General features: G+C 38.8%; 1 protein-coding gene across 6 annotated transcripts in view; it reads right to left on the reverse strand.

Annotated features, from left to right (window-relative positions):
• The window catches only part of agrn (agrin), a 269,547-nt gene that overhangs the window by 40,823 nt on the left and 206,630 nt on the right, over positions 1 to 22,094 (reverse strand). For all 6 annotated transcript variants that reach the window (XM_079803366.1, XM_079803365.1, XM_079803369.1 and 3 more), the window contains 8 exons: positions 21,469 to 21,669; positions 11,051 to 11,193; positions 10,805 to 10,910; positions 8,558 to 8,674; positions 7,218 to 7,382; positions 6,421 to 6,564; positions 5,061 to 5,185; positions 4,859 to 4,964 (listed from right to left, as the gene is read on the reverse strand). In XM_079803366.1, coding sequence (XP_079659492.1) covers positions 4,859 to 4,964; positions 5,061 to 5,185; positions 6,421 to 6,564; positions 7,218 to 7,382; positions 8,558 to 8,674; positions 10,805 to 10,910; positions 11,051 to 11,193; positions 21,469 to 21,669 — 1,107 coding nt within the window. The remainder of the gene's footprint in view (positions 1 to 4,858; positions 4,965 to 5,060; positions 5,186 to 6,420; positions 6,565 to 7,217; positions 7,383 to 8,557; positions 8,675 to 10,804; positions 10,911 to 11,050; positions 11,194 to 21,468; positions 21,670 to 22,094) is intronic.

The following is a 22,094-nucleotide window of genomic DNA, read 5'->3' on the forward strand; positions in this document are numbered from 1 at the left end:
GAAGAACCTCTGAAGAACGAGCCAAGAACCATTTTTGGTGCCATATAAAACTTTTTTTTTTTTAGAGTGTAGTAGTTTAGATAATAAATGATAATAAATGATATTCGCCTCAATACAGATACAGGCAAAACATCAATTTTGGTACTACTGGACCTCAGTGCTGCATTCGACACTGTTGACCACAAAATACTTCTTGACAGGCTAGAAAATTGGGCTGGGCTTTCTGGAATGGTCCTCAAATGGTTCAGGTCATACTTAGAAGGGAGAGGTTATTATGTGAGTATAGGTGACCATAAGTCTGAGTGGACATCCATGACATGCGGAGTCCCACAAGGGTCAATTCTTGCACCACTCCTTTTCAATCTGTATATGCTGCCACTCAGCCAAATAATGAAAAATAACAAAATGGCTTACCACAGCTATGCTGACGACACCCAGATCTACTTAGCCCTATCACCAAATGACTACAGCCCCATTGACTCTCTATGTAAATGCATTGATGAAGTCAACAGTTGGATGTGCCAAAACTTTCTTCAGTTAAACAAAGACAAAACTGAAATTACTACATTTGGAAACAAAGATGAAATTCTCAAGGTGAATGCATATCTTGAGGCTAAAGGCCTGAAATCAAAAAATCAAGTCAGGAATCTTGGTGTGATTTTGGAGTCAGACCTGAGTTTCAATAGTCATGTCAAAGCAATAACTAAATCCGCTTACTATCATCTCAAAAATATATCAAGAATTAGATGCTTTGTTTCCAGGCAAGACTTAGAGAAACTCGTTCATGCTTTTATTACCAGTAGGGTGGACTATTGTAATGGTCTCCTCACCGGCCTTCCCAAAAAGACCATTAGACAGCTGCAGCTCATACAGAACGCTGCTGCCAGGATTCTTAGCAGAACCAGAAAATATGACCATATCACACCAGTCCTCAGATCTTTACACTGGCTTCCAGTTACATTTAGGATCGATTTTAAAGTGCTATTACTTGTATATAAATCACTCAATGACCTAGGACCTCAATACATTGCAGATATGCTGATTAAATACAAACCCAACAGATCACTCAGATCATCAGGATCAAGTCAATTAGAAATACCAAGGGTTCACTCAAAGCAAGGAGAGTCTGCTTTTAGCTATTATGCCAGCCGTAGCTGGAACCAGCTTCCTGAACAGATCAGATGTGCTCCAACAGTAGCCACTTTCAAATCCAGACTCAAAACACATCTGTTCAGCTGTGCATTTACTGAATGAGCACTGTGCCACTGTACGTGCTTTGTCCGAACTGCTTGCATTTTAATTTATATGCTTAAATTTAACCCTGTTTTTGTTTTTATTTTTAATTATACTCTTTATTTTTATCTTTCAATATTTTCTTTATTTTTTATTTCTTTTAATTCCTATTATAACTGTAATATTTTTATTTCATTTCTGTGTAAAGCACTTTGAATTGCCACTGTGTATGAAATGTGCTATACAAATAAACTTGCCTTGCCTTGCCTTGCCTTGCCTAGTTTGGCAGGACTGAAAAAAAAAACTAGATTAGACGATTTTATTCATTTACATGACTTTTTCAAGTCTAGAAATTACACTTTTAAAATCATATCCATATATCCAGGTTTAAAAAAAAAAAGAAAAGAAGAAGGAACCCTGGAAAAAAAACAAGGGTGCATTCAAATTAGAAATATCTTTTTTTTTCTCCACTTGAAATAGTTTTAAAATCATTTTAAGTCTTCTTGAGGCCCCCTAGTGGCTCCAGGCCTACCACAGGTGTACAGGGTAAATCACAGTAATTTACACTAATGATCATGTCATTGTTTTTATTAAAAAAGATCAATCCTTACATACTGTACAAAATGTGAGTTATTTGAGCACTTGATAGCTCAATATGAGTCCTTATAGCAGTGGTACTACTGTTGTAGTAGGCGGATAAACTCCAGGTTATATGACATAATTCCTGTGGGAGGATTTTTCCCTATGTAAATAGTACCTTGCAGGGTTTACCGCTTTTACATGGTAATGAGAAAAGTTGAAAAATTGGATGCAACTTTGCCCAGACAAGGTTAGTAAGCAATTTTATCAAGGCAGACCTTCGGAACTGTATTTTAACGTGTCTTGTTGTAATGCCTTGCCCTATGAATTTTAAGTTTAAGTTTATTTTTACACACTGAGGGATGATTTGAAATTCTTTTCTGTGGTATGACACAGATAAACTGGTTTTGAACCCGGAAAATGTTGTTTAGAACAAAAAAAAAAAAAAAACGATAACCAAAACTAACATCTCCGCAGAGAGCCGGCCGTCCCATATGCTAATGTATATGCTGCCAATTTGCAGCAAGCGTACAGGTGATGACACCATATGTGAGCGCAGGGAACTGCCAAGACTTGGACTCTTGATGAGCCAAAAGTTTCTCAGCCATTCCAGACCCTGAACGCCCTGCGTCATGTACCAAGATGTGCCACTGATTGCCTCATCTGCTGCCTGCTATGGCAACATTAGGAGTAACTTCATAGCGCCGTTTGTCATCAAGAAGAGTTGATGATGGGAGAGCGTCAAGAGATCAGCGGGAGAAATATAGAGAGAAAGGCAGGCTTTCGGCTAATTCACATCCAGTCACACGTGAAATGAGCTTGAGATCTAACCCCTCCACCTCAGGGCTGCCGAGCAGGCCTGCTTTACCCCACATGTCTGAGAAGAAATTAATAAATGGTGCTGCTGTTGCCAGTTCCGCCCTAGGCTGGGGAAGATCCAACCTAAGCCCACTCTTTACTTCCTCCCAGATCCCTGAATAAACCGAGAATAGCAGCTGGATTCTTGTCATACAGGCAGGTAACGCCAAGAAGCAGAGCAAGACAGAGAGGTGCTCTGGATAATGACTACAGGGATGATGGTCCAATCGTGACCTAAACACCAGTTTGTGGTGTGTTGTGCCATAACCAGGCCCAGATTTAATTTGTCAAATGTGAGCTGAAAGCATAATCAAATAACCATTCAGTCAACCTGAAGTGCTGTTGAACAAGAACTGATTAGATGGTGAGAATTAGTGGTTGACCAATATGTTTATAATAATGATAATAATAATAATGAATGTACTCAAAATGATGTACTCATTTGTTATCATTAGCCAATAAACTTAAAAAAAAATGAAAACATATGTAAATGAGACTATTCAAATGGCAATGCAAAATTTGTAAGCTTTTTTTAAATTAGCATTTTTATTAAATATAGCAAATAAGTGCATATATTTGTAAACTTTAGATTTGTAAAATTGTATTTAAAACAACACAATTAGAGTAAATCAATACAAAAATGTGCCATTTATTGGCTAATGCCTCATCAAAATGGTCAAATTTTAATTAGCATGGCTGATATATTTGATATTTCATATATACTAGTGAAAAATACATACCAGAATTGAGATAGACATAGAGTTTTTCTAAAACAATCTATAACAATTTGGAGAATTGATTAATATTATCAAATGGATGACCTTAGTGACATCAGCAGAAAAGGAAGGACATTTCAGAGGTAGATTTTTTTCCCCCCCTGTGAAATAACAAGAACTAATGAATTATTCACAATAACGACAATGTGCATTACAAAATTAAATGGGGTCGAATATGATTTTATGTTGAAAGCAAGGAATGAGCGATGTGCTGAACTTCTGAATGAGTTTTGTTCACAGAGAATCCACATGGACCTGGTTAGAGCTATGAAAAACAATGGGACATATAGTCGTGTTAGATCAAGCTGCAGCAGTTGACAATGAAACTGAATCACTTATGTGGCATTAACAGGTCTGACAGAGTGGCTGCATGGGCTGCTGTTGAAAATGTCTGGCACCTGCCACTGGCACTGATTCAAGAATCGGCAGCTGGCGATGTCCACCACGTGCCATGCCCATCTCGGAGCAGCCCTCTGCGGAACGCCTTCTGACGTGAGCTGGCATAGTGCTTCTTACATACAGCCGACATGAAAGTCTTAACCTTGGACTTCTACCAGGTCCCTTTGCCCACACATGAACAGAGCAACCGATCAACGATTTAAGAGAGAAAGAGAGAGATGCCCTACTCTTTACACAGCGTGCTCTACCCAAAGCAGGCCTCCCGGCAGCATCAGCAGCAGGATTGCAGGTGCTTCGTTCTGACTGCGCAGTTAACTCCCCCTAATCCACACATGGGTGATGCAAATCAAACAGCTCAAATGTCGCCCAGTTCCAGGGGATTCAAAGACTCCAGCCTGACGCCAAGCAGCACGGCTCTATCTGCAGGGGAGCATCTGTCAGGCAGCTTTCCTGTCCCCTTAAACATCCACCATTCACATCGAACCCCCCATACCCCACACACCTGCACACCTAGTGACGCCCTTCCTACATAAGGATCACGTAGTTTGCCTCAGCAAACCCTGTAAAACTGTGAAGATTAATTTCCTTAATCAGAATTTTTCTCTTAAAACATCTAAACATCCTTAAACAAGACTGTAAAGCAATATTGTGTATTAGAAGACACATTTTTCCAGAATATTTTTATTTGATTTGATTTGATTTAAAACATTTTTTACCCATTTTGTTAAAATACATTAAAAATAAAATAAAAATACATTCTCCGAAAACATTTTTATGTATTTTATTTTAATTATTTGTCTTGGTTCATGGATATTTATATATTCTACTAGAAAAGAGACAATAACAATGATTAAGGAAATTATATTTTACAGTGAAAGGAATCGTGAGGTCTTAAACTGATGTTCATAAGCCATTGACCTTCTTAATTTATCATTCATACTTTCTTTGACATCTGTATGCAATAAAGCAAAAACAAATAGACAGCAAATCTGAGTACAAGAGACTCATCTCACCTTTGCACTGGCCTAAATGCTGCACAGTGATTTCCTTATCTTGTCGGCACGCAATGGTCCTCAGCTGGCACCGGTCTGCATAGGTGACCCCATCAGAACCACATACCTGTCCACAAACATGTCCATGTCCATTAGTAGGGAAGAAACCATGATTAGAGTGGTTGTAGAGTTTAAGGTGGATCTGTGGTCTATGCAAACTCACCTTGGTCTTATTCTTCTCATCACAATCTGGCGACGGGCACTCACAATGAGCCTGTCCGCTCACCTCCACACAAGATGCCCCAAAGTGGCACACAAGCTTATCACATGACTTGGGTGCCTCAGGTCCTGTGGAAAAGTTTGGCCTCTGGTTAATGCATATTTAATACTAAAACAAAAAGGGATTCTTTTTAACCTTTAAGGGTACACCAAACTGGGGTTTTTAAGCAGTTCAGAATCCCAAAACACCATATATGCTGGTCACTTCAGTGTGGGCTACTTGTTAATCCACTTCTGATATGAACCCTACGACCTCCACCATAGAAATTCATCAGAAAGACAGACTTGCATCAGTAGCAGAGCTGGGACCTTCCCTGCCACAGAAGTCTACTCTTTACTCCGACATCAGAGCACTGGGCTGCACTGCCTGGCCTGCAGCATTGACTGGATTCCTCTTCTACACTTTCATGTGGCAGCTTTTATCTGGCAGGAACGCTGCATGAACACTGCTATGCTGGGATAGTTGAGTTCATTAAGCTCTTCACTTCCTGTCAATAGCTGACGGTAACTCCTTATTACTCACCAAGCCAACACAGGCGGTGACATCAGGATAGCATTTCACCATCACCCCTGCTGCGCATTTGAAGATTCAACTTTGAACTCCACCGATTTAATCTGATTATGGCATATAGTCGAACGTAGGACAAATTAAAGCATATAGTTTTACAGTCATTTGCTAATGATGCCAGAATATGAATATGATTACATGCCCAGTTTCTCTTTTTTCACATTTAGATTACCTTTACCATCATAATACAATATTTAGCTAATAAGATATTTAGAAAAACCATAATATTTAGTAAATCTGAAAATAAATAAATATACATTTCAAAATATGAATGATAATATTGAGCATTTATTGGTGCATACTGCATAACATGAAAATAATTGTATTTTAATATATATCAAATACGGTATTAAAATAAAACAATTTCATGTTAAAATGATGGTAAAGGTAATCTAAATGTGAAAAAAGAGAAACTGGGTGTAATCATCCAAAATTGCCTGATTTATTTACACACACGCACGCACGCACGCACGCACGCACGCACGCACGCACCCATTGAGAACTTTCCACTATGCCATGGATCCAACATGACACGGAAAGCCTTATATGTCAAAACACTTTTAATGAACAAAGGGTATTAATTACCCAGCGGCATCATTTTTATTATTTCTACTCGTACCCAACATTGCGGAAAACCAACCTAATTATAATTCCTAAAATCACAACCTGGCTGCATCAGAAGTACAATCGTGGAGAGTTTATCTGAGGTTTGTGCTAATTAAAATCCCGGCGTTACCTTTGTCACAGCCGTTGGCTCCCATCTTGCTACCGTCGGGGCACACGTTGCATTTCATGCCCTTAACTCCGGGCTTACATGAGCACAGCCCTGACATCTGCTCACAGTCGTCACGAACCGAGCCCACTCCATCACAGTTACACGCTGATGAAGAGAGAGAGAGAGAAAGAGAGAAAGAGAGAGAGAGGCCTGTCAGCCTTATCTGCTTGAACAGTTTTGATTAGATTCCTTGTCTCTTTCTCTTCAATTTCACTCTGACAAAAACATCCACACATCCACCAAATGCATGCAGGCAATCTGAAGCTGCTCCAATCTGTGACCCCACAGCTACAGCAATAGCGCTCGCTCTGTGTCAATGACCGCAGTCTGGTGGAGTTCAGAGCGGGGTCAATAAGCCCTGGGGTGAGAGCGAACGTGGCTACAGAATGTGCTAATGCTTCGAGGACCCCTGGGACAGAGCACAAACTGTTTCAGTCATCCTTGTTTTTCTATCCCCGGCTTTGTAGCGTTGTACAAACACACATATACGTGCGTCAGAGCGTTATTGGTCTGTAGGCAGAACTTATAGGTCAAGCCACGGTGCACTCTCGCACGGTTCCCATTACCCGCGGTGGCTCGGAGGCTTAACTCGAAATGCTTGTTTTGACAGAAATCGCATTTGAGGCCGGAAGGATACCGCACGTTAAACGAGTAGGTTGTCACTTCGGATTTTGGATTAGAAAGGAACATTTAGCACATTTAACAGAAATTGCCCTGAAAGCAAATCTCCAGGAACGGGAGAAGAGAGGGGCGCTTACGTGTGCAGCCGCTCATGTTTTCTGTAACGATGCCTCGGAAGTTCCAGAATCCAGGCTCGCAGCGGTCGCACTTGAGTCCCCCGACGCCGGGTTTACAGGAGCACTGGCCGGTGGAGGGGTCACAGGTGCCTCCGTATGAGCCATAATGATTACACTGACACACACCTAAAAAAGAAGAAATGCTTTTTAGAGGTACACTATTTACAAGAAATTGCATATAATTAACATATTAAATGTTTAATACATAGAGATGTTGGACTAATGAGATTATACTGATTAGACTGTGGGCACCTTAAAATAAGCTGTTGATATTGGCCATAATACAAAAGTAATGGATTGGAATTGACCAGAATAACTAATATTGGTGCATCCCTTGTCCTCCCAACTTTTAAAAGTATAAGTCTGTCCACTCACTTTTTGGATAAACAAACAATTATTTTTGAATCTTTATTATTAAGAATTTTATCCATATAGTTCAAAAGAGTTTCATTTTGATGGCAGTGGATAAAACGAACAAACGGCCAATTTCTAATATGGCTATAGTGTGCACTCTTTTGCTTAAGCAACTGTTGGACAAATGTTACATTATCTAATTAATATTCATGAGCCTATAACATGCCCTCTCCTAACTTCATAGCACTCCTACGCTGCATCAGTTGATGTTTTTTTCATATAGTGCCTTGTCAGGACACTGTGTTTGAGACTTCTACAAATACTAGGCATGTAGTACATACTTTTAATGGCACTATTAATATGAATATGTGAACAGGAATATGATCGTGAATATAAATATATTATTATTAAAAATAGCATTGATGTGCATCAACAAATACTGCTGTTCAAATGTTTGTGATCATTTAATGCTTTTAAAAGAAGTCTCTTATGCCCACAAAGGCTTCATTTATTTGATTAAACCGTAATATTGTGAAATATTATTAACATTTAAATTAACTGTTTTATATTTTAATATGTTATTTTTATTTCTGTGATGACAAAGTAATTATTCACGTCTTCAGAGTCGCATGATCCTTCAGACATTATGCTAATATGCTGATTTGCTTCTTAATAAATATTTCTTATTATTATTAATATCGAAAACTGTGTTGCTTGGAATGGAATGCATTTTTTTCATGATTTTTAATGAATAGAAATGTTTTTATTTGAAATAGAAATCTTTTTAAACAATTAAAAATATCTTCACTGTAATTTTTGATCAATTTAATGAATCCAAATTGAAATAAACAGTACCAAATGTGTTTGGCCTATTATGACTAAATCAAACTCAGCTGCGTGCCACTGAACTAGTCAGTTAATTAATGGATTATTGCAGAAATACATACTAGGACACCCAGCCAGTCCAACACCCAGGGCAGTGGTCTTGTTGTCTTGACAACATCCGTAAACAGATTGGCTACAGTGCTGGGAAGCAACGAGCTCTGGAGGAGCTGATACGATATCTAGAGAGAAGATACAGTGCAAACAGGGGTGGGTGGGGGAGAGAGAGAGAGACATATTGAGATCCACGGCATTCTTAAGACAAATTAAACTAAACAATTCAAGCTGAAATGCAATTTAGTACAACACAATAAGAATCGCTTAAGGAGCAGGGGTGGGAGAGCCTGCAACTGGCTGCCAGATAACAATTCTATTTACAATTCCTGACACCAATTCAAAATCAGGAAAAAATGATGCTATTACCAGCCGTGAAAACAAACAATAGACCTCTCGTTGAATGTCTGGTGGGTGACATTTGACACATTCTCAGGGGCCTGTTGTCTCCATTTGTTCTCGTCTCAGATAGTGCAGTTTACACCTACGCCTTAGTGTGTCAAACAAAGATTTATGGACTCCGCATTTATGGACGCAAATGCACAGGAGCGCAAATCAGGACACGCTAATGTCAGTCCACTCTCGCTATAACCTAATTACACTATTCCAGTTTCCCGGCTCACTTGTAGAGGAAGTTTGTTGCGGTGTTTAACTGTAACGTCGGCAGATGGCAGGTGCCTATTTCTCTTATCTGTGTTGTCATTTTTTCTCTCCGTCTCTCCACACTTGTTCTTTTCAAGCGTTTCTTCTCTAGGCCATTGAGCTGAATGGCTGTGAGGTGGCAGGTTTGTGGTTTCAAGCTCGGAGCTGAAGGAGGACTAGACTGTCGTAAATCAGGAAGCCGTCGGCGTGAGCATACGTGTCCTGGGGTATAATAGTGATGTGTCACTGTGCCTTTCATATCATTTTGTGGCTTTAGAGATGGGTTTTGTCCACACCTCATTAAACTTCTCCTCTCCGCACGGAGTCCATTATGACAAAGGTGCTTTTAATTTGATCCTTTCTTCACCATCTACACTCGTTCGTTCTACAACACAATCCTTCCTGAAAAAACAAGGTGCTGCTAAAAGCAGCTTAGCTTATTTTTATTAAAGTATCATAGATCATTGCTGATGGTATCCCCAACAAACTGTGAGAACCAATATTGTACAAAATGTTTTATGTTTGTTTATCCACACTAAACTGAAATCATCACACCACATTATATTGAAATGGAGACTAAAACGGAAGAAGTATTATGGCTGGGCAATATATTGAATATTTATCATATATTTGCATGCGTTTGATGGTGATTTAAACCATTTAATTAGCTAAGATAAATCCTTGTCTCGGAACTTAAAACTATGAAAGATGATTCAGATGATTCATTTCCGTGAATCTTAAATGACCTAAATGACTCAATGGTTTGTATATGTGGTGGTTCTTCAGAGAAAAAAAAATTAAAGCACATAAATATTGAAATATATATAGAACATGGCAAAAGTATAAATATTGTGAATTTTTTTGCTTTATTGTCCAGCTCAGCTCAGTCTTTTATTTCCTCTGAGCGTCACCATTAGCCAAGCTGTTTACGGAATCCTCTGATCTTCACTGCAAGGAGACTCAGGGCAAGGTTGTCTAGAGGTCACAGAGACCTAATTTCCAATTAGCAAAAAGCAGCAAGGTGCTCTGGAGACACGTCAGCTCTCAAAGGCACAGGTCATAAAACGGGGGAGGAGAGACTGCAGCGTGCATATCAAATGCAAGGCCCGATGAGATTTCCATTGATCTGAGCCCAGCCAATGGGAAGCAGAGGCCAAAAGCTGCTCACACCGGTTGAAAGTTCTCCAAAAGGATTTATTTTCCACGGCCACTGAAGGAGCATGACTGATCTGGCTAGAGGGCCTGTGAGGCTCTGAAGCAGAAAACTCAGAGTTTGAGAAAACCTTAGATAAAGGATGAGGGTGCAGCGAGTGAGAGAGAGAGAGAGAGAGAGAGAGCACAGAAAGAAAAGCACGTGCATGTGTGTGCGCAAGTGGAGTCAAGCTCTGCTTGAAGCCTGAGGGAATCTCACACTGCTCTGATCACAGAGCCACGCTCTTCCTCTCTCAGTGGTAGATGCTCAGGTCTGGGCTACACAAGCCCCCTAAGCTCAAAGTAACGCTGTATTCTGCTGCAGTGACTCTATAACAACCATACTGTCAGAGTTCCCGGAGTGTTATTCTTCAGATAACTGAGGAAAACATAAATATTAGAGGAAAAGGAAGGTGGTCTCTCACCTGGACAGGGGCCTTGACTCTGGAGCAGCAGGTCCATTTGCTTCTCGCACCTGGCTTTCTTCAGCTCACAGTCGCTGATGTACGTGTTCCCATCTGAGCCACACACCTGCAAATGTTCAAGGAGAGGTTAAGGCGGCACGATTAATGGATTCAACAAGATCTAGCACACATTTTAACTAGTCAAATGCTTGGGCAATGTATGGGTGGCACTCTCTTCGATTGCTTGTCAATTGTGAATGGACATACCGGGATGCGTGGCACAGTCTGACAGGTGAAGTCACACATGCAGCGCTCGTCCTCCATGTCATCGTCCCACCATCCGCCATATCGTCGACAACGATCCTGCTCGCAGGTCTCAGATCCTGAGCCTGAGCCTCCTGATCCGCAGTCTGTGGGAACACACACATACAGGCTACGTTCAAACTGTCAGTTTTTTGGATTGAAAACTGCATTTACTTACAGGTGCAAGTCACGAAAAACAGCAACTTACAGTAGAGTTTCGAATATTGTCTGTATGAACGTGCAATGGGAGTCAAGCCCATATTCTCTTACAAGTAAACATAGCGACTGAAATAAAACTGAAAAGTCTTATCACTTTTGATATGACTAGTCTAACCAAATCTTCGGATTTAGCGAAGCATTTAGAACACAAAACTGATGGGAGAAGCTCCGGTGGAGAACATGACAAAGGAGTGAAAGAGGAGGACGTGACAAAGCTCATATCTCCGTTGTTGTAAGTTACCGAAACCACACATAAAAACCTGCAACAAACGGTAGACATGCTGTATGACATAATGACAGACAACTAGTTGTCCAATCCGGTTCTGTTCACACAACGCAGATTTTCCGAGAATGCTGTTGCAAATCCTGAAAATTTTCGGGTGCAAGTTCGTTTATAAAATGCGGTTGTCATTCCCGTAAATAACTGAACTGTGTGTGAATTTAATCGTACTATTAAGGACTGGAACGTGTGAACGTGGCCATACACGTTGTATTTCATGGAATGGATCCTGAATTGATTTGAACTGTTCTTAAAATAACTCAATAACCCAAACCTTTAAAATGAGTTTCTGGCATTTTTAAATGTGAAATAAGAGTATTTAGTCCATTTATGGGTGGTTGATACGTAACATTCAACATTCATTTTTCACCATTTTAGTCATCTTTTTGTCTTTAGTCATCTGATTTATACAGGTTTAAGTGACAAATATTCCATCCATCTTGTAAGACTATAAAGAACTACATGCAAAATACATGTAAAAATGTACATATTAAAATTCCATACTATTTTGTCTAAATAAATAATACAAAAATAAATAAAACAAATATTTGTTTTAATCAATTGAGATATTACAAGTGAACTTAGGCATCACAACATACTAATTTAGGTGTGTGTAATGATTTTCATGAAATGCATATTCATTTTGAGTTATTCAAATAAAACAAATATTTTCTTTTTATGACCAATAATATCATAATCCATTTTTTTTGTCAAAAGAAATAAAAAGTACGCTAAAGCAAAAGCTAGAAAAAAAAACACTAAACTAAAAGCTATCATTTCAATTATTTTTTTTATATTAATTATCTCAATTTACTTGTCATGCTTGCTAATGATTACATTTAGCAGTGTAATTTATTATCAATCTTTTAAAGAATTAACTTTAGTGATGTTACATGATGACAAATCTAAAAGTGAAAATTATACGGTACTGATACATTGTGTCTCCTTACAAACATCCATACACAGCTGTTTTCCTCATAAGAACCACAAGGCAGTTCCCCAAAATGTAGCTTTGTCCACAAAAAGAGTAACAACTCATAAACAACCTCAATTTACACCGTATAAAAGAACAAATAAAATCACTAACACTGATTTCAGAGAGATAAACAAAACAAGCAATCTCACGCAATACCTGTGATCTGAGCATAAGTACTTTAGAAACCACATCGAGCAAAGACAAATAAGACAAGCAGACACTGGGGACCTCGTGCAAACACATATTTGCATATCAGTATGCCGCACATTGTCTTCTAATAAAATAAAACAATATACATTCCCAGGTACTCGAGCATCTTGTTTTAACTTTGGCTGCCAAGAATTAATGGACAGTGCATGACAAAGTATTTAGACATTCAGTGCATATAGAGCAGCAAATATTGAGATTTTCTTCACGTTGGAGTGGAGATTGAAGCAAAGGCACTGCTGGAAGTACAAGATAATGACCAGCTATGGAATTACCCAGCAACTAACGAAATAAATTAAATGAGACACCAGTGTGCCACCAGCGAAGTGTCCCTCACATTTCGATTAGAAGTGAAATAACTGACAATCTGTTATCTAGCACAGGAAATCAATGTGAACGGATGTTTCACGGCCATCATGCGTGATGTCAGTAATCACACTACATTATATTGGGTGCAATTAGTCTCGGTGCGAGGTTCAGGGTTAGTTTCTCTGTATGACCCCCCCCCACGGATAAATCTTGATTCTCTCCAGGATCCAAACTTTGGGGGATTATGGTGAGAAAATCGTGAGGGTTTTTCTTCAGATGAGTCGCCTCATTAAACACACTCTTATCTAGCCTATTTAATTAGAATTAAAGTTCATTAGTCAACAAAGCTGACTTGCTGGAGATATAAAGTGCCCCTCTTTGTAACAGAGCATTACTGTTCATTATTTTTAATGCTAGTTGCAGAGCAGCTCTAATAAGAAGAGAGTGTGTTTTAGTTAAACTTGCTTCAGTTCACGACTGCGTTTGTCTTCACTGAGGCAAAAAAAAAACTTATTTGCCAAGAAACGCCTCAATTTTTAAAAAATTCCAATATATTAAATAAAAAAAATATATAATGTATTTAAAGTGTCTGGTGCAATAATGTGATTTATCTTCATTTGGAGGCTTTTCTAAGCAAACACATATACAATTGCGATCAATTAGTAGGCATTTAATTTGCATAAGGCAAACATAAATTCCGCATGTCGATCGATTTGATTAATGAGTAAAAAGCAGATGCTTGTGGACGCTCTTTCCCACGTCTCCATAGCGAGTTAAACATGCTCTTTTCTTCACACGCAAAGCTTGGTAGGGCAACCCCGTGCGCCCTGATGGGAAAATCGATTGTGTATAGGTGGAAATGCCACTTAGCATAAAACATCTCCTTGAACGCATTATGGAGCTGGTCACAGTAAAGGCTAGGGGTTGGCCAGCACTGATACGTCTTATCAAAAATCCACACTGACAGCCTTACAGGGTCGATACTCGTGGAGGCCATTCAATTCATTAGCCCCAGTCTGGAAACAATGAAAGCACTCAAGCCTGAAACCCTGGCCACAGTGATACAGAGAGCAAACGCACTCACTGTGTAGACATCAGCTTTCTGCTTCAGCGCATTAGCAATCCGACACTGTGATGAAGAGATTCTGTATTTTGCTTAATGTGAGCTGAGCTGAATTTACGCCTTAGGGCAAAGTCCTGTTAAGATCAGCCAAGAGACTCCAAGGGGAAAGAATGCAGCATTTGACTATAATTATTACAATCTTAATCTTTTTTTTTTTTTTGCCACCAATTGCCTATTATGGCACAGCAAACAGTGCACACCGTTACAAGCTGCCTGAAGCACATGAAAAGCGCAAGGTCTGTTTGGAACTTTAATGCTTTAGATAATGTAAACGAATGAGTTATACAAAAATTCACCCCCCTCACAGTTGTCATGAAGGGCAAAATTAGCCGTATAGACCAAAACCACAATTTGTACCAGGCTGTAAACATGTTTTATTTTGCTGTAAAGTTGGGCATTTTAACATGGGGCTCAATGAGATTCTGCTCCCTTCTGGAGCCTGTCCCTAGTGGCCAGTCGATGAATTGCAGTATATGTCACTTCCGTATTGGCTTCAAGAGAAACTGCGGTAGGTTGCCGCTTGGTTTAACTACAGAAAAAATGCTCGGCACACCAGGAGCATGGTCCAAAAGGGTTGTACCTAGTCTCTTAATGAGTCATGGGTGTGTTTTGGGCATAACGTGCAATAAACCAATCACTCTTATCTCCCATTCCCTTTAAAAGCCAGTTGTGCTTTCGCCATGGCGGATTCGCTATTTACATGGCGGAATTTGCGAGTAGAAAGACTGAACACTTCTCCAGAGAGGAATCCTTTTATTGTTAATATTTAAAAATGTTTGAGTGCTGCCAAGCGTCCCTCTGTGTGTAATAAGCAGAGTGTATGTGTGTTGTGCACCCGCCTATAAGCACATATTACTAAAGCGCCCTTTAAATAACACAAAAAATACTGCGCTATTAACTTCAGAACAGGTTTTTGTTGGTCAATGGCGCAGTTGTTTTCAGTTGCCTCAAAATAGCAATGCCCCAACAATGCGTCTGAACAAGTGGTGGGCATAGATACATTTTTTAATCTAGATTAATCTCACTGTAATCTTGGAATTAATCTAGATTAAAATGGCTCATTTGAATTCTGCCGAAGGCATTCAGAATATGTGTGCTCATAAGTGATCGTTTGTCTTTTTGTAGTTTGAATATTAAATAACTTCTGTCCCTTTAAGACCTGACGCACGCATGGATCCCACTGTTCCTGTGAGCTGGTCACGACTGTGTTTACGTTAATACTCACCAAGATGGGGATTGAGACATTTTATGAGTGTATTTGACCATTAATAAGCTGGAAAAGGAGCTCAAAAGGAGGCGGCTTTATTACGGTATGTGTGTGTGCGCTTCAGATGCGAGCGTGAAATCTGCGGGAATTAGTAGAATTAACGTTATGTGCAACCCGCGCGAAATTCAGACCGGTCACACCAATACTAACACGCTGTCAAGAGCAAAATCCAGCAGAACACCCGTTCGCCATGTTCAGAGGGTTAACCGGACTGAATGAGACGAGGCGGGTGCGTGTCAACTCGCTCTCAGTCGGAGAGGAGAGTGCAGCTGATATATCGATACTGTAGAAAATGAGTATCGTATCATTTCAGATATTTCAGTATCGATACATATCGAAATATCGATATTTTTGACAACACTAGTAGGCATACACACAGGTTCGAAGACTCGTTCTCTCGCCCCCTACAGTGCAATTCTGCTAGGTATACATCTGCGCTAAACTATCAAGGTGAAATTAAAGTCATCATAGCTTGCGTAGTATAGACTCAGCTCCCAACCCAACTTTGAGAATAGATTAACGGCGATATTTATTTTATCGCCCGATAAGAGTCTCACGTTAACGCAGCACGTTAACGCCGATAACGGCCCACCACTAGTCTGAACACACTTCGTTTTCAGACCAGCATGCCCATGGGCGGGCTGAAACTAGCAAAAAACACTTTGCGCCGGGTGTATGATAGGGCCCTAAAGGTCTTTGGTCACTTTTGATCAATTTAAAGTATCCTTGCTGATTTCTTTCAAAAGAGAAAATAAATAACAGCAGCTTGTGGTCACTTTTGATCAATTTAAAGTATCCTTGCTGATTTCTTTCAAAAGAGAAAATAAATAACAGCAGCTTGCATCATGTTGCTTCATAAAAGCCTACATTGATAATAAAAGACAGTAAGAACAGTAAAAATAAGCTCAGTGCTAAAAATAATAATAATCTGAAACACAGCACTCTGCTTCTTACACGTGCAGTGTGAAAACTATAAACTGCAATTTGAGAATGTAAATAAATGTGCTACTTACGTGTGCAGTATGAAACAGACCTGATACCAAGAGCGATTCCAGTTATTTACAGTAGCACAAAGCAGAGACCCATTACCGATTCGACGCACGCTCTTATCTCCTCATCAGCGATAAAGTTAATAATATGCTTAAATGAAGGTTTCTAAACTCTGACCACTGAGTAGCGGCGGCAATCATTTCCATATACGAAGTACTCTGGGCCACCTAAGCCCAATTGTGCAAGCTAAGCATAAGATGAAAGCATTTACGTTCCCGGTTCTAGAAAAAAAATGCAGCGTAAAAAGGTGAATAAATAAACCTGTCGGAGTGAGTAGATGCTAGTGAGGGAGGAGGTGCTAATTAGTTTCGGTCCTTTGATGTCACCCCCACCCGCGCCGCATGCAAACCTTTCAATTAGCGAACAACAAGATGTACACATCAACTGTCCTCAAAGCCCTTTCCCGTCTCTTTAACTCAATCATGTACTTACGGGGTCCATTTAGCCATGCATTTTCCATTAAGATGGAGAGCTGAAGGAATAAAGAGCGAGCTAGAGTGAAAGCAAAGTGGGTAAACAGACACAGAATAACTCCAGTAGAAAAAAAAAACAGATGGTACCATCAAGAGGTGAAAGGTTTTTCTGGCCGATGAGGAGATGGATGACGGGGAGAGGAGAGAGAGATATGGGAGAATGGGGAGGAAAAAAAGAGCGGCTAGGACAGTGACCTTCAGACTTAACTGCTAGTTTGTTGCAGGTGGCTGGGATGCCTTACTGTGAATGCATAACGCCCATGAAAACACACAGACCTTCTAAATGTCACACTTCACTTTAGCGCTCACACACACACACATAGCTCCTCTACCTCTCTCTTCCTCAGTCTCTTTTTCATTACTCCCCTTGAGAGTCAACATTCACATTCATCACATGTGGTTGACCTCTGTATCTCAAACTATGGGTTTATAACACACACACACACACACACACACACACACACACACACACACACACACACACACACACACACACACACACACACACACACACACACACACACACACACACACACACACACACACACACACACACACACACACACACACACACACACACACACACACACACACACACACACACACACACACACACACACACACACACACACACTTTTGGCCTTCATAATCGGCTGGATGGCTAGTTCTAGTATTGTAATATATCCCCAATGACTTTAATGACATAAAATTAAGAAACGCTGTGAATACTGTGATTATTTTAATGTTTTTTAGACATTTTGTTTGATAAAATGCTTAATAGTTTTGCAAACTTTTAATGTCTCTGAGAAAATTAAAAGGATAGTTCACTCAAAAAAATTATATTCTGCCATCATTAACCTGTACGACTTTCTTTTTTTCCAGCACAAAATATGATATTTTGGTATTTTGCTGTTGTTATTTCGTTTTTTTTTTGTCCAACCAATGAAAGCCAATGGTGTCTAATATTACCCCACTGACATTTATTATATGGACAAAAACAGCTTTTTATTCCTCAAGATATTGTCTTTTGCATGCCACCAAAGAAAGAAAGCCATATAAGTTTGGATAAACATAATGATGATGATGATGATGATGAGTAAATGGTGACCATATCTATCGACCATATCTAATGGTGAGTCAACTATCACTTTACGATAGAGCATCTTCAGATTTAAATGTCAGTAATAAAAATGGCAATTTTGAGCTCAAATGGTTTCAAAGAGAATTTGATTTAACCATGCAAATCTCTCACATATTACATTTTAAATTTTTCAATATATGTATGTAAATATAGCTGCTTATCACTATTTATTTTAGTTTTGGGAAATATAAAGAAAAATGATTAAATATTCTTCCTTGTGTTCATTTTGAAAAATAGTGTGGAAAAGGTTCCTGGATAATTCCAGTTGGATATGTATAATAATTTATTAATTTGCAGATATATTTATTGAACTGTAACATAAATCCAGTTGGCTACAATGGCTATAAAACAAAACATCAAATACAAATAATTTTTAAGCTATAAATCCCAGCACTAGATGGTTGTTTTCTGTTTACTTGTGATTTGTCTCACTGTATATGGGCATTACTGAAAGACTTGGACAGTACCTTAGAGTAACTGTAATGCTGCCAACATAAAGAGCAATAGGGCATCCTGACAGCCTGCAAAAGTTTTTTATGAGAAGATACTTGTGTGTAATGGATGACTGCACACTCTCTCCTGTTTGCCCTCTCCCAAACTCTCTTCTTGTGGGTGATCCAGAGCCTGTAACGATGCTTTATACGCAATTATGTTGCTATTTCCAATGCATAATCCTATTTAGTAAACGTACATTCAATTAAAAGCGGGCCGCGGCCCCAAGGTGATGCTCGGCTCCCTTATATCGCTATGTCTGTGTCTACAATGAGGCTGACTTCTGACTAGCAGAGTGTGAAATTAAACAGGTGATAAATTCACTGCTACGGCCAGACGCAGGGAACACTGTCATTTTTCATTACCTCCAAATAAAAGAACACTGCCATTTTTTTTCTCATGACTAATGAACACGAGTATTGAAGCCAGGTCTAAACAAATGACTAAACCATCTCTGTGTAAATAAACAGCCCCTTTGGCCCCTTTAAGAAAATGTTTTACTTTGACACTGTATTTTATGCCCACAACCACAAAATCATACCAAGCATAACACAAATGAAGCAAGGTGTTTGAAAGCTAAATGTAAGAACTGTTTTCGGTCACAAATCTTCTACATGCAAAGACCTGCCAGGTGCTGCTGTGTTGCATCACTAGTGTAGAGAATAAACTGACAAAGCAGGTGTCACTGGCTTCTGGTTAGGATCTATTGACCAGAACCAGATCCCTGCAGCCTTTAACAGCAACTCCTTCACAGCTTACAGAGCTGGAAAGAAAGGTCTGATGAGATGAGTTGTAGAGGGGAAAACAACATGTTGTTTTTTTGTTTTTACTGCCGAACAGCCTTCTGGGAATGAAATAAGTGAGATATTACTTCACGACACTACAGAGACGTGTTGGGGTACTGTATATTATAGTATTTAAGTAAAACTAAAATAAAAGTAGTGACACTTACTACCATGATGACTACATTTTCAGTAGTGCCGTATTTTAAACTCTTTTCCAGTAGAAAACAATTTTTTTCCAACGAATAGTCGTATAACATGTTAAAAGTAGTGAGGTTGTTACAGTCTATATACAACTGTTCAAAAGTTTGGGGTCATTAAGATTTTTTAATTACTTAGTTCATGCATTCATGACCTCGAGACTAGATTACTGTAATGCTTTATTAGCTGGTTGTCCTGCATCATCAATAAACAAGCTACAGTTAGTCCAAAACGCAGCTGCTAGAGTTCTTACTAGGTCAAGAAAATATGATCATATAACACCAATTTTATCATCTCTACACTGGTTACCTATTAAGTTCCGTATCAATTACAAAGTATTGCTACTGACCTATAAAGCCCTAAATGGTTTAGCTCCAGTGTATTTAACGGATCTTCTATCGCCCTACAATCCATCGCGCTCTTTAAGATCACTAAACTCGAGGCTTCTGGTCATTCCTAGGATATCTAAGTCCACTAAAGGAGGGAGGGCATTTTCACATTTAGCTCCTAAACTCTGGAATAGTCTTCCTGATATTGTTCGAGGTTCAGACTCGCTGTCCCAGTTTAAAACTGGATTAAAGACGCATCTCTTTAGCCAAGCAGTCACATTATAAATACGTTTTATACTACAATTAAATCGGATCAAAAGCATTAATATTCTGAACAGCGGCTATGCTAATTATTTCCCATCTGCTTTTCTGTTGTTATCTCGGGACACTAGTCCCGAGGTAACTAGTTCGTCAGCTCCAGTTTGTATCCAGCCTCTCATGGAGACTTCAGATGCCCCAACACCTGTGATGAGACGACTCGACGCCTGTGAAGAGACGACTCAACGCCAGCGTTGTTATGGCCTAAAATAATACGATTGATTAACTTATTCTAACATTTTTCTTTAACATTCTCTTTCTAACATTTTTCAATGTGTAACAATTTTTCATTTATGAAATGCACTTTCTGTAAAGCTGCTTTGAAACAATGTGTATTGTGAAAAGCGCTATACAAATAAATTTGAATTGAATTGAATTGAACACCAAGGCTGCATTTATTTGATCAACAAATCAAGTAAAAAACAGTAATAATGTGAAATATTGTTACAATTTCAAATAACGGTTTTCTATGGAAGCTTATTTCCACCATGGAATAAAACAATTTAAAAGATAATTATGACTTTTTATCTCTGAAATAAAGTTCAACATTTTATAAAGTTCTAAAGTCTGAGGGATAAAAAGACTGACTTTAAATCACACAATTCTGACTTTATAATAACAAAATAAGCTTCCATAGTTTTCTACTTTAATATATTTTAAAACGTTAATTATGTGATGACACAACTACATTTTCAGCATCCATCATTCTAATATGCTGATGTGCAAATTTTTTTTTCAGGGTTATTTTATAAACAGAAAGTTAAAAAAATAGCATTTATTTAAAACAGAATTTTTCTTTACATTATAACTGTGCTTACTGTCACTTTTAATCCATTTAATATATATATATATATATATATATATATATATATATATATATATATATATATATATATATATATATATATATATATATATATATATATATACAGGTTTAATATATTTTCAAAGCAGTTTCTTAAACACTGATACTGTACAAAGAAAAAGGGACTTAGAGCGAAAAAACAGAGAACATAAGGTGCATACTGATGCCTGCATTTCATGCTTCACATATGATGGGTCACTAAGTGCAGTTGATGCAAGGAGGTTAAATTGGCTGTAATAAACTGTTTGGAGTGAATGCATTAACCCGACTAGCCCTCAGTACAACACTGAAAATCAACAAATAATAGGGAGTTCAGTTATCTTATCACAGACTTGAACACATGAACCCACCTTCATCACAGGCGCCAGGTTTGGCCACCTCAATCTTCCTCTGTTTCTTGCAGACTGCCAGACGCAGCTCACAGTCGTTGTTGTAGGTGGTGCCATCGCTGCCACACACGGGTTTTACCGGCAGCCCAGTGCATTGCTGACACTCACACTTGTTCTGCACACACCGCGCTCCCCAGCTACACACAGTGCTGCCACAGGTTTCTGATCACACACACACACAACACATACACAAATCACAGGACAGGATAGTTGAGACACAAAGAGACACAAGAAACATATTCACACCCGAAATAAACCTCCGCTTGGAAATCCAAATGCATTCACACGGGATTCTGCTATATAAAAACCATGTAAAATCACGTATCATGCACAACATGATTTGGAAAGTGTGCTAAAACAGTTTCTTGTGTTTTGACAAGAAAACTGCACAGCAAAACATTTTCTTAATCAGTATTTTGTCTTGTTTCCCAGTAAAACATAAAACATCATTTAAAACAACATAATTTACTTGAATAGTAAAACTGCACAATATATTAAGACTTCTTACGGAGAACATATTTTGAATTAAGCTTATTTTTCTTAATAAATTAGCAAATTGCATTAATGTAAACTTTTTTTGTAAATGT

The sequence above is a fragment of the Gobio gobio genome (genome assembly GCF_949357685.1).
Source record: "Gobio gobio genome assembly, chromosome: 21".
In the NCBI taxonomy this organism is placed as follows: Eukaryota; Metazoa; Chordata; class Actinopteri; order Cypriniformes; family Gobionidae; genus Gobio; species Gobio gobio.